The 11,609-nt window shown below is 40.6% G+C and overlaps 1 protein-coding gene across 1 annotated transcript in view; it reads right to left on the reverse strand.

The window, feature by feature from the left end:
* FGD6 (FYVE, RhoGEF and PH domain containing 6) overlaps nucleotides 1–11,609 on the reverse strand; it is a 65,910-nt gene that overhangs the window by 25,214 nt on the left and 29,087 nt on the right. Inside the window, 3 exon segments of the mRNA XM_019474033.1 lie at nucleotides 4,488–4,575; nucleotides 5,823–5,979; nucleotides 6,813–6,964. Of these exon segments, the coding sequence (XP_019329578.1) occupies nucleotides 4,488–4,575; nucleotides 5,823–5,979; nucleotides 6,813–6,964 (397 nt within the window).

An 11,609-nucleotide genomic window follows, 5' to 3' on the forward strand; every position in this document is an offset into this window, starting at 1 on the left:
GTGGGGGGGGGGGGGGGATTATGAAACATGTTTCTACAGTAGAAATGCTATGAAGAGTGAGAAATCTTCTCACAGTTAATGAAAGCTTTGAGAAAAACAGAACTACAGGAAGAAAAATATTTGGCACTTAAATTTTATTTTTTGGCAAAGACCTAAGGGAGGATCCAAGAGAGCAGGTTGGGGTGAAGGAAGAGGAACTGGCTGGGGTCTCCTGCAGAGAAGTGGGGAGGGAGCGCTGGGAGGTCTGGTTGGCTGGGCCACAGGAACACCCACAGCTTTCTGCTCTCCTCAAAGTTTTGTCTGATCATTATCCGGCACTGGTCAACGTGTGATCTTTTAAGATAAGTCTGACATGGCACCAAAACCTCTCCAGCTACACTCCATAAATATCGCATCCTTCACGTCCCTCAAGATCTTGTGCTGTAGTAGCTACTAGACATTCCAGTGCAATATTTTGGTGGACACATATTCCGTTAAAAACAAAGTTTATCTTGCTTCACCTCAGGTTATGCTGGTAAGAAGCTGGTGTGTGAGAAAGAAAAAAAAAAATCAGCAGGAGGTATTCTGAAAGGAACTAAGAAGAGTTCACATTGTTTTTAAACCTGGTTTAACCTAGAGGAACCTATGTCACACATACAACACCAGCTGCCCCCTCCTGCCCTGGCTGCTGACGGGTGCTCTCTCAAGTCGGAGCTGTGCCATACTGCCCAGGCAGAGCACCCCTGGGACTCCACCATAAAGCAAACGAGTTAAAGCTTTACAATTGCAACTTGGTCTTCACCAGGGCCAGCACAAAGGACTCCAGTGGGAACCTCCTAGTATAAAGAATGAGTCCTTGCAGCTTATACAGAAATACCAGCTTCTTAAAGCTGCCAACCACACGCTCACCTCTACAGGCTGGGAACAAGAGGTGAGGTGGGTATAATTTACTCATCTGTAAATGTACTGCTGGCACTCTAAGAAACTGTCCCTAGTACATGGAGACATCCAAATTAATATTGAAAGTAATTGCACTGAAAACTTAAAACCAGAGACCCAACATGGGAACTGTTTCTTGGCATAGTCATGCTTTAGGACACGTTCCCCAAAACAACAACACTTTACATCACTCAAAAACATTTTTTGGATGGGTATATTCTGGCATTTTAAATCATATCATCAGTGAATAGAAGAGGGAAAATTAGAAATTTTAACATAACTGCATTCATTTAAAATTCTGTATTTAAAAAGGCAGCTTTTGCATTACAAGACTGAAGCAGCCAATAAAACTTGCAACTGTAAAATCCTGAAAGTGATAAATACATAATTTTCATCTTAATACTCTCTATGTATATCTGATAAGTGGACCTCAGTTCATAGCTAAAACTCAGCTTCAGAGAAGCATCAGAACAGGTATTTTTAGTCTCTTCTGTGGATACACACTGGAAATTCTGTGCTTGCAACTACTTTCTGGAGGTACTGGTTTAAACTATACAGACAAGCGAATTTCACAGACATGAATAACACTACAGTAAAAATTTAGCAAAAATATTCCTAGATAAAATAAATAACAGAAGTCAAATATTAAGGTGGAATGGTATCTACTGTCTTTGCCAAAAAAAAAATTTTCCCCTCTGAAATGTGCTTTAGTTGTTCAGACTAGGAAGACCTTAAACATACGTTCAGAAAGGCAGACTTAGAAATTAAAATTCATAACTCTGCTGGATACCCCAAAACACAACAAAAATCAACACAAAAGCACACAAGTACTGTTGCTGTGACAAACAAAATTTCCTTACGCCCTGCTTCTATCTGACAGCAGCCAGCAATTCTCTCTTCCTTCTTGCTGGGGGGCAACGACTATCACTTCTTCTCCTGCTAAAAATTCTCTTCTGCTTCATTAACTACTTTTTGTCTCAGGTTGTCTAATTTAATTAAGTTAAACTCAAAGCAATCGTTCCCCAACACGTAATTGGCCTCAAGTCTGACAACTATTTCCAACCTGCAAAGGAGCAGTGTGCTCAAAGGCTTATTTTTCACCCCCCTCAGCCTCCCCTCACTATACCCCAACTAAGGATAATAAAAGACTCTCTCTCTGCAAACCTTATGTTGAGACAAAGAGGAGAGAGGCTTATCCTATGACAATGAAGAGCCTGTTCATATTTTACAGTCTCAAGTCATCTACTCGGAGGTGTTCGGGAGGAGAGAATCAAGTCTCCTTCATTTCTATTAGAAATCAGAGGCCTCTAACCTCCCCCGAAGCCCATCTAATATTTGCTGTATAGAGCTCGGGGCCAGTATGTGGAGAAGTGGAAGTTCACTTGCTGGACTGGAGAAGCTGTATAATTAAACAGAAACACAGCTGAGCTGCGCCTCTCCTTGGCTGATTTATGAGTCCACCTGCTCCTGCTTTTGTTAGCACAAAAGTAACTCCACTTCAAAGCCCAGCAACAATCTTGTGATGTGACCGTGTAGCAGCAGGTTACCAGTACAAAGCTGTCCCACTGACACAGAACATCTAAATAGGAAGAAATCCCTGCTGACTCAGGCCTAGCAGCTTCGTTTCCTGGATTATTCTCGCTTCCCTGCTCTTACCCGCTGCGCCCTCCTCCCTCGCCCACAGATGCCCCCTGTCTTTGGCTGGGGCGGCTGCTCATCGCTGCATCTCGCCCACTGCAACAACAGATCCAAATATTTTGCGTGTTCTCCAAAGGTTTTGCAGCAAAAGTTTATATAGAGATTGCTCAATATTACACAGAGCTGCTGGAAGGTAACAGAGCAGATGGGTCATCCACAGAGATGGAAGACTGAGAATCTCAAGGACAACAGAAATGCATGATAGATTGAACAGACTGAAAATGGAACAGATGCAAAATAACACTCCCCAGCCCCAGCATAATTAAATTCTTAGTCTGACCTCTTTTATTGTTCCCATAAAACAAGAGAAAATTACTTTTCTAAATCAGCAGCCAGCACTGCAATCCCATTCCTGTCAATAGCATTTGCAGGTGTATTTAAAGCTGGGCAGCCACAGTAGGGTCTGCAGACTGCGGACACCCACAGCAACCCCCATCACCACAGAATGAGTTTTTTCAGGTCTAAAAAGGCCTGTCCCCGCCACAATGACACTTAATGGTCACGAGGAATTCCCCTTCAACATCTGAGTTTTGTTTCAGTGCCATTCACCCCTGACATCTCTCGCTTTGCTATGTATATTGACAATGGCATTTACTCCTCTGTTCAACCTTTTCAATTAAAACCTTTGAACTTATCCAAAGCTCTGCTGATTTTAGAGTGTATCACAAGCCTATACCATGCCCTAAGTCAGTATCCCTTTAAAATTAAGCAACTCCCCAAATGCCATTTTGTGGTTTGTTTTCATCAATTAAGAGTCACTAAGATCTTCCCCTACAAAGTAGTCCATTTAATAAGGGTTTTTCACCCTTTTTTCAACACCTGTGACTTTAATGAGCTGATTAAAATGAAAACAGTCAACGTTAATAATTTGGTAACTGCTGTATAACAAGTCTGTATCTCCCACAGCATCACTAGTCTAAGTACTTGCTGGGGAAATGCCAACAAGCTGCTACAGAGCCAAAAAAAAAGGTCACAGAGCATTTTATTTTGCAGTTACTACATAAACAGAGGCTATTTTTAAATTGCTCATCAAGAAGAAACAGCTTTCAAAAACAATGCCTTAAGTATTTCCAAACCCTTACAGGAGCCATCCCCCTCTTACAACACACACATCTCAAAATACTTCACAAAGGAGACCTCTATCACTGCCCTCCTTTTACAGAAAAGAAAGCACTGCATCATGGAGATGACTTGCTCAAGGTCACCCAAACGTGCCAGTGCCAGAGCAGGGTATAGAGCCCAGATTTCCTAGTCCCAAGCCAGCTCTTCAGCCTACAATGCCCCTGTAACAAGTCTTAAGCACTTACTAGTAAACATACACTAAAAACATGTGTTTTGCCTTTAAAAGAGAATGGATTTTACAGACAAAACACCTGGGTGGTGGAGAAATGGAGAAGCTATTTTGCAGAAGTTCACAGTTGCACAGACATCTTTCACTTCCTTCTCCTAGCTCCAGTTTTCCATACTACCTTTTTCCTTCATTAAAAAAACCCACCAAAAACCAACCAACCAAAAAAAAAACCAACTCCCGAAGCAAAACAGGAGCATTCCAAGCCTCTAAGGAAATTACAGGCTTCTATTACCGGAGAAACAAACAAAAACCACCACAGGTTTCATGTTTTCCAAGTACTGCTGAACATACCATCAGAGAACACACCACAGCGTTGGGAATACTAACACCTCGCTTGTGTATCTTACTGCAATCAATATTAACAAAGAAAGCCTCTAAACCCATGCCATGTTTTTAAAAAAGCTTCACATATCTGAAGTCAGATAAACACTCTTTACGGATGGATACAACCGCCTGAAAACAAGTTTCCTGGGATGTGTGAAGACTGGCTTCTTAAGCCTGCAAAAGAGCTTGACTGTACCTGTCAACAGGAGCCTGTATTGGGGAATCCTCTGAACTGGCTTGAGCAGATAGTGCTTGAGGGCCAGACTAGCACAGCGGGGGCTCATCTGAAAGAAAGACACAAAAGAAGTAACGATCCTGTGGTAGTCAAGGGTTCCAGCAAAAGAAAACATACCTACAAACAACTACTGATTACGTTGGATAAGCTTTATCTTGAAAAGGTGTGACTACCACAGTGTTAAACACCACACTACAGAGCAAGCATTTCCACGTGGAAGATTGCATGCAAAATTAATCATGCATTAAAAGACATCGGTAAGCACTCATACTCTGTGGATTCAAAACAGGTGCTTTTGCTTATGAGGAAGAGAGGTGAAGCTTCCCAGAAATAAAGGGAACACCGGTGGCTAGGGCAACATGCTCCTTTGTAATCGCTGTCAGTGTCCACTAGGCAGAAAGGCAGCGAAGACAGCAGCGCTCACTGCAGAAGTTTTAATTAATCCACACCTCTAAAGACAACACAGAATTAAAAGATCCATGCTTCAAAAATGTTAATTATCTTGAGTTTGCATTCAAAATAACGTGCATCTGAAACACCAAGTCCTTAAAAAGGCCTCTTATCTTCTTCCTGCCTTTGCTGACTCTACCTCAAGCTCTTCCTTTGTCCACTGTGAGTAGCCTTTCGAACTACTCGTAAGCAAACAGAGCAGGTATTACCCAAGGGGAAGCGTGTGTAATAAGAGGTAAATTCACAGTTCATGTGGATCATGTGCTTAGGGAGCTTGCACCTCTTCTCTGATTTGTTTTAAGGGAGTTATGTAAAAATCTAGCAATGCTCTTAGGGACATGAATCAGCTTTCATCTGATTGCTGCATGTGCTGGGTTTGAAACTTATAGAAATATGCAGAAGAGAAAATTCACTTTTTTATGTTTCCAACTGAAATGAAACGCCATTCCCATGAGTAAGCTACTGCCCTATGATGTGGTAGAGAAATCAACCTGGTTAAAATACAACAGTTAATCGTTGCATAGTACAATCAGGAGACAAAACAAAAAAAAAAGCAGCTAGAGATTTTATTAATGTGTCTTTGATATAATTTGTAGCAAGTGCTGCATTTTCTGAAAATCAAGGTCCTTTATCATATCTCACAATGGTAGCCAAAATCACTAGTTACTTCACAAAATCTGAATTTACTTCTTTCCACTTCCACCCTACTAAGTCTCAAGCCAAGACTGCAGCAAAAAAAACCCAAAACAAAAAACCAAATTGGAGGATGGTCTCTAAAGCCTTATGGAGGATCACAACAGCTGAAAAGCCACAAAATGGCATATATGTTACAAAAGACTACAGTACCTCAAAGTCTTTGACTACTGAAGCAAAACCTGCATTCTTCTTACACTGTTCATCTAATAGTGCAACATTTTTATCAAATTCTTTGATGTAAGTTGAATACATCTTTAAGTAGGGACCCTTTTTAACAAATATATCAGCAATTCTTTGATGTTCGAGCCTAGAAACAAAAAATAGAGCAATTAGAAAGAGCTAAAAAGAGTGTACATCTTAACCCTACAGCAAAACATCTCTCTTTTTCACAGTAAGATGTGCTAGTTTATGTTCTGAACAAAAAGCTTACAGTTCAGCAGATAGGCATCCATCTCAGTAGCTACTCTGAAAAACCTTACCAGGCACACCTTGACACACTAATTTAGCATTAGATGACAACTACTTAATACACAGTGTGTTTATAATGGCCTTGAACCGTTTGAACACAAGCTGGATTTTTGAGGAGACAGATCTTCAAACTTCAAGATGCAGCCTCCATCCCTTAATAGCAAGCATGGGACTACAGTCTTCACCCATTTCAGTGCCTTTGTCAGTAGGCTTTGTATAGCTGATTTAGATCCACCCACCACTGTAACTGAGAATGGGCTTCAATGGGATTGTGGCTGTCAATCAGCACTCTGTCTGGTTAGTAGATCTCAACTACCTTTAAAACGCAAACAGGTCTTCTGGGCAGCCTCCTTTTCCTCTAATGAAATCAGTCTGCTTATCATGCCCATGCAGGGACCAGAACTTTCAATTAAAAACAAAATTTTAAATAAAAAAGTGTGATTGCTGAAAACATGTATTGACATGCCTTCTAGACCTTTCTGGATACATCTAAATGGCAAGAAGTACATCTAAATGGAAAATTATCTCCTGTACTTTCAAAGTCAGTTCTGTCATTTAAGAAGGCACGTGCAACACAAACAAGAGTCAAACCGTGGTCACGTGGAGTCACATAAGCCACACAGATAAATTTCAACAACATCAAAGGAGTGGTATCCCTTTATTGATAGTCACCAGTGAGATAATCGCTCTTCCAGTTCCCTCAGGAGGTCCCGATTGAGTTCATACAGCTGAGGTAGGTAGTACAGGATCTGATTCAGGATTCTGTCCTCAATCACTGGCTTTCCAAGCTGCCTAGAGGCATGCGCCACGGCGTCCCGGAAATCCTGCCGGAGTACAAAGAGGACAGAAACCCCCCTTCCCATGAGCGAACAGCCTTCAAAGCACCGAGACAGACAACGGGCGTTCTCTCTGCAGACATTCCAGGCGCTGCTCCCTATTACCAAAGGCAAGGCGGGTACCATCTGGGTTACGTTTCTCTGCAGCTTCAACTTACTCCCCTGGGACTGCCTTAATCCCTTTGGTTTGACGCTGGAGCTTTACTTTCTTACTCCTGTATGCATAATATAGAAGTTGTCCATTATTTTTATAACATGCCCTTAAGAAATGTTCTGGTACTACATATGAGGAAACTAAGGGGGGGAAAAAAGCTTGTATCTGCAAGGGTGTTGGCAGCCTTGAGTATCTTGCTAATATTTGGGTCAAAAAGCAAAAATGTTACATCAGCTAATACAATCATATCTTATTGTAAAATCATACTAGTTTTCATAAGTCATCTACAAATGCCCTTTTGGACGATGTGCCTCTTGGACAAAAATGTAGGGTCACAAAAAATTACTGTATGTAGCAGCTCTTCTATATACAGGAAAATTAACATCTGACAAAAAGATACTGTAACAACATATGGGAACCATGAGATTTCAAATGTTAACGATGATCAAAAACATTGGTACCTTCAAAACGTTTACAGGAAGGAGGAAAACCCCGCTTACACTTGAAGGATCTTCTTATAGAATTTTTATGCTATAACCAGCTCCCAATAGGACAGAGCTGAGGCTTATTGGTCCTCATTAAACTATTTAGAAATAAAATCTTGGCCCCACACAAGTCACTATGGCCAGGATTGTATCCATATTGAAACTCAGTATCCATTACACGAGGTATTTTCCCTCATCACATGCAAAAAAAACTTTCAAAAAAGGTTAGCAATTTAGCATTTCACTTGAAAAATAACACTGTCTAAACTGACAAAAAAAAAATCCAAATTAGGTGGTGCGCTGTATTATCATGTCTCACATGAATTTGGGCAACAGTGGGAAAGAGACAATCCGTAATAGCTCGTTTTGAGTTTGTGGTCTGCTGAAACCTGGTAACGCGTGCACAGTCTATAGGTATCCTGAAAAAGATGACCAACAAGATGTTCCTAAGTACGATGATGACTTATATTTTAAATGTGCATGGGGTCCACACCTGCCTTTGAAAATCTGTAGGGTCCTCAGGTTGGGGGGGGGGAAACAAAAAAGAAAAAAAAAAGTCCCCTCTTTCCCCCTCCCCAGGTCTACTACTACAGGTCCACTATTTAGGGTCTCTCAAACTTAAGCCTCAACTTTCCCCTGCCCTCTCTCGTCATTACATCAGCTCTGGGCAGCATGAGCTCCAGACACACTTTCTTGCTTTGTGACCCTCTGGGTCATGGAGGCTGTGACTGGGCAGAGTTATGACAAGAAACTGAAAGGAGATACAGGGCCATGTCTGTGATGGGGGAAGGCCGAGAACTAAATGCAAGGGAGTTAAAAAACAGATGGCGTTATTCATATGGAAATGTTCTGTTTTACATCCTCTGTGCAGACTAGTGACACATAGGTTAACTACCAGCTGCATCTTATGGGTTTTCCTGACCCTGGGGCATTGCTTAACACTGAAATGATACATGGAATTACAATGGCAAAAGCTCAAATGAGGCATTCTGGAGAGCTTCATGCAAAATGCATCATCATATTATGATAATATTCTCCCCCCCAATCACATGCACACACAATATACCGTATGTACTTTGCCATGGGATGAAACAAGAATTTTGTCTGAGTGTTATAAGGCTACTTGCACGATGAAAAGAAAAGCAGTTTTGTCTGTAGCGTAATCAACAACCCAGGCTTTTCCCTGACCAAACAATAAAAGGAGAGCTGGGAGCCAGGTTTAAGCACCAGTAGATAAGACAGGAATGTCATTTGTAATTAAAAGCATTTATTTAACTTCTAGATACAGCATTCAAAGAGTCTGCAGGATGTTTTCCAAATTCAGATTTGGTTTTTCGACTAGCTTGATCCAAAGTCCATCAGCTTCATCAGGCTTTGGATCACGCCATGAAAGACTCTATCATTAAAACAGCCAAGCAAAACTGTTTCATCACCCCCTCTGTCCTGTCCCCCTCCACAACTGAGTAAACACGGAGGAAGCCCTGCAGAGAGGAAACGCAGGGAAGAAAGATAACGTGAAGCTTTCAAATGATGCAAACCAGCCTGCTAGACAACAAAAGAGCTAAACTTCAGTGCTTTTTTTTCTTTGCTTTTTTTTTTTAATTATCAAGTCTTCACTACAGAAGCAGTACAATGCATTTGTCACTGTAATCACATTAAGATTTATTTTTAACCTGGCAGTGGGTGTGAAGTAAGTGTCATGCCAAGTTCATCTTGAGATAAACTTAAGAGTTGAAGGCAGAGAGCACATGCCTGAGGAGTGGGGGTAGGAAAAGTCAAACAAACGTTACAAGGTTGGACTTAACAGTGTTTACACTTGAAGGTACTGGCCTTCTGAGAAAGTAATTTCTTATCCAAAAGGACAAAACATAGAATAGGTCTGTTTTAATTACCAAACGTAAAATATGTTAACTTAAACAGTAAGCCCTGAAATTTCACTCCATAGGGAAGGTATTCAGACAAAGACAAGTTTTTATACAAGTAGGTGAATGACTTAGAAATTAGAAATTGCAGTAATAGTCATTCAATGCACCAGAACCTAATTCCTTCTAACACTAAATCCGTTTACAGCTAAATAAAAACAGAATCGCTGTTGCAAATAATGTATACATTGCCCTGATATCTATTCGTATTACAAACATATTTAGCATATAGTACTACGTAACACTGCTGAAGAGCACGGCTTTCATCAGTCTGTTCAAAGACAGACACCTGAGTTGTCCTAGAAATTATTCTGTTTGAAGCAGCACAGCAGTCCATTACAGTGAATTTTGAAGAGAGATATTTTCTAATTGAAAATGAGCCTTTCAAATATTACAATCTTACTCATTAAAAAAACAAAACTTGCCACGCTTTGGAATTAATGTGCTTATTTCACTAAAAAACACCATTTGCAACTCTAGATAAAAGTTTCATATATTGCACGACAGAAAACAAAAGATTATGCTAGGTATACTGAATCATCCCAGCTTCTTACCAGGATAATTTTTCCTTTCAGAAGGGGGGCGGCTATTGTACACTTTCTGAAATGCTGGTTTACAGTTTCTAGTTCTACATTACATTCTGGTCCAATAATAATCTTCTGATACCACTTTTTACTGCTTAGGCAAAGGCAGTTGTCTTCACACAGCTACTTTAAGAAGACAGCACTCATCACCGTCCCTGGAAAGCACATTCTTTCCAAACCAGAAACAGTCTTAGTTTATTCTAGACTAAGACAGCATCCCACTGGGTACTTGTCCATATGAAAATCTAGTTTAGACAGTTTTAAAGGCTTCCGAGTACATATTGTTGCTGAATTACTGCCTGATAAAACATTCCCAACTTGAAAATGTTTAGGGAACTTTATTTATTCCATTAGTATACACTCCCCCTAGAGCTGCGCAGCTTTTAAACAATATTTGAGGACGATACCACCATCGCTGCTTTTGTTTCCTCCCACCCCTCCTTCAATGCAGCTTCCTTAAATAAGCAAAGGGCCGTGATATCCGAAATAATTCTGACCCTGTTGTGAATCATCTGCGATCAGCCCACGCAGTTCCCCTCTGCAAAGGCCCTGACTCACAGTCCCTCTCAGTTCTTTCCACCCAGCATACAGTGAAGCAACCTGCCCGCGTCAGTCTAAGGAGCAAAGGAACAAGTTTAGTTGTAAACCAAAATAGGTACTGACCAGACTAAACCTTCGCTCAGCTGCTGACTGGGTTAAGTGCACCTTCAGGTATCTAATAGCTGAATGAAGATAATTGCAAATGGGTGAAATTAAAACTTCTCGTAAATTTAACTGGAAGAGAAAGAACTACACGATCTAAACGTGGTCACGTATTTTACTCCTAAGGCTTCAACCAATATTCATCTTGGATCTGTTCTCCTAGAACATACCATTGGCAAAGCAAAAATAAGCCATAATCCCTTCTGCTGAGGTACAACTCCCAGCTAAATACACCTGCAGATAGCTCAAATATCAGTTTAATTTAAGGAGAAGAAAAAAAAAAGTTTGCGCTTGGATGCTTTTCAAGGAACACACACATCCTACGGGGGGGAGGAGGGAAGGGGAGGAAGTTTCACGCTCTGGGGAACAGCCAGGCTGCTATATGTGACAAACTGTAAACACGACTGCTAAAGACAATTTCACAAATACATTATTTAAAATATAAATAGGCAGTCTTGACTATAGTTAGACTATTAACCATAGACTGTTAAGTTAAACTATATCAACGATCAATAACGAAGACCATGAGTAAGTGTGGATCGTGACATTTTTCAAGCATATGAGACTGGTTCTGGAAAGCTGCCAAGTAGTTCCACACCTTTTTCTCAGGTAGTAAAATCATTTATAAGTGTTTAACAATATAATATACTTAATTTTTTACAATAATCAATGACTTGACTGTGGCATATTCCCAGAATGTTATTTCAAGGAATAGGCTGGGTAGTAGAGCAATGTTTCCTTCCAAACCAAAACTATTTCATTAGCCTTTTTTAAAAGATGACTACA

Source organism: Aptenodytes forsteri, unplaced genomic scaffold (assembly GCF_000699145.1).
Source record: "Aptenodytes forsteri isolate BGI_AS27 unplaced genomic scaffold, ASM69914v1 Scaffold360, whole genome shotgun sequence".
NCBI lineage: Eukaryota > Metazoa > Chordata > Aves > Sphenisciformes > Spheniscidae > Aptenodytes > Aptenodytes forsteri.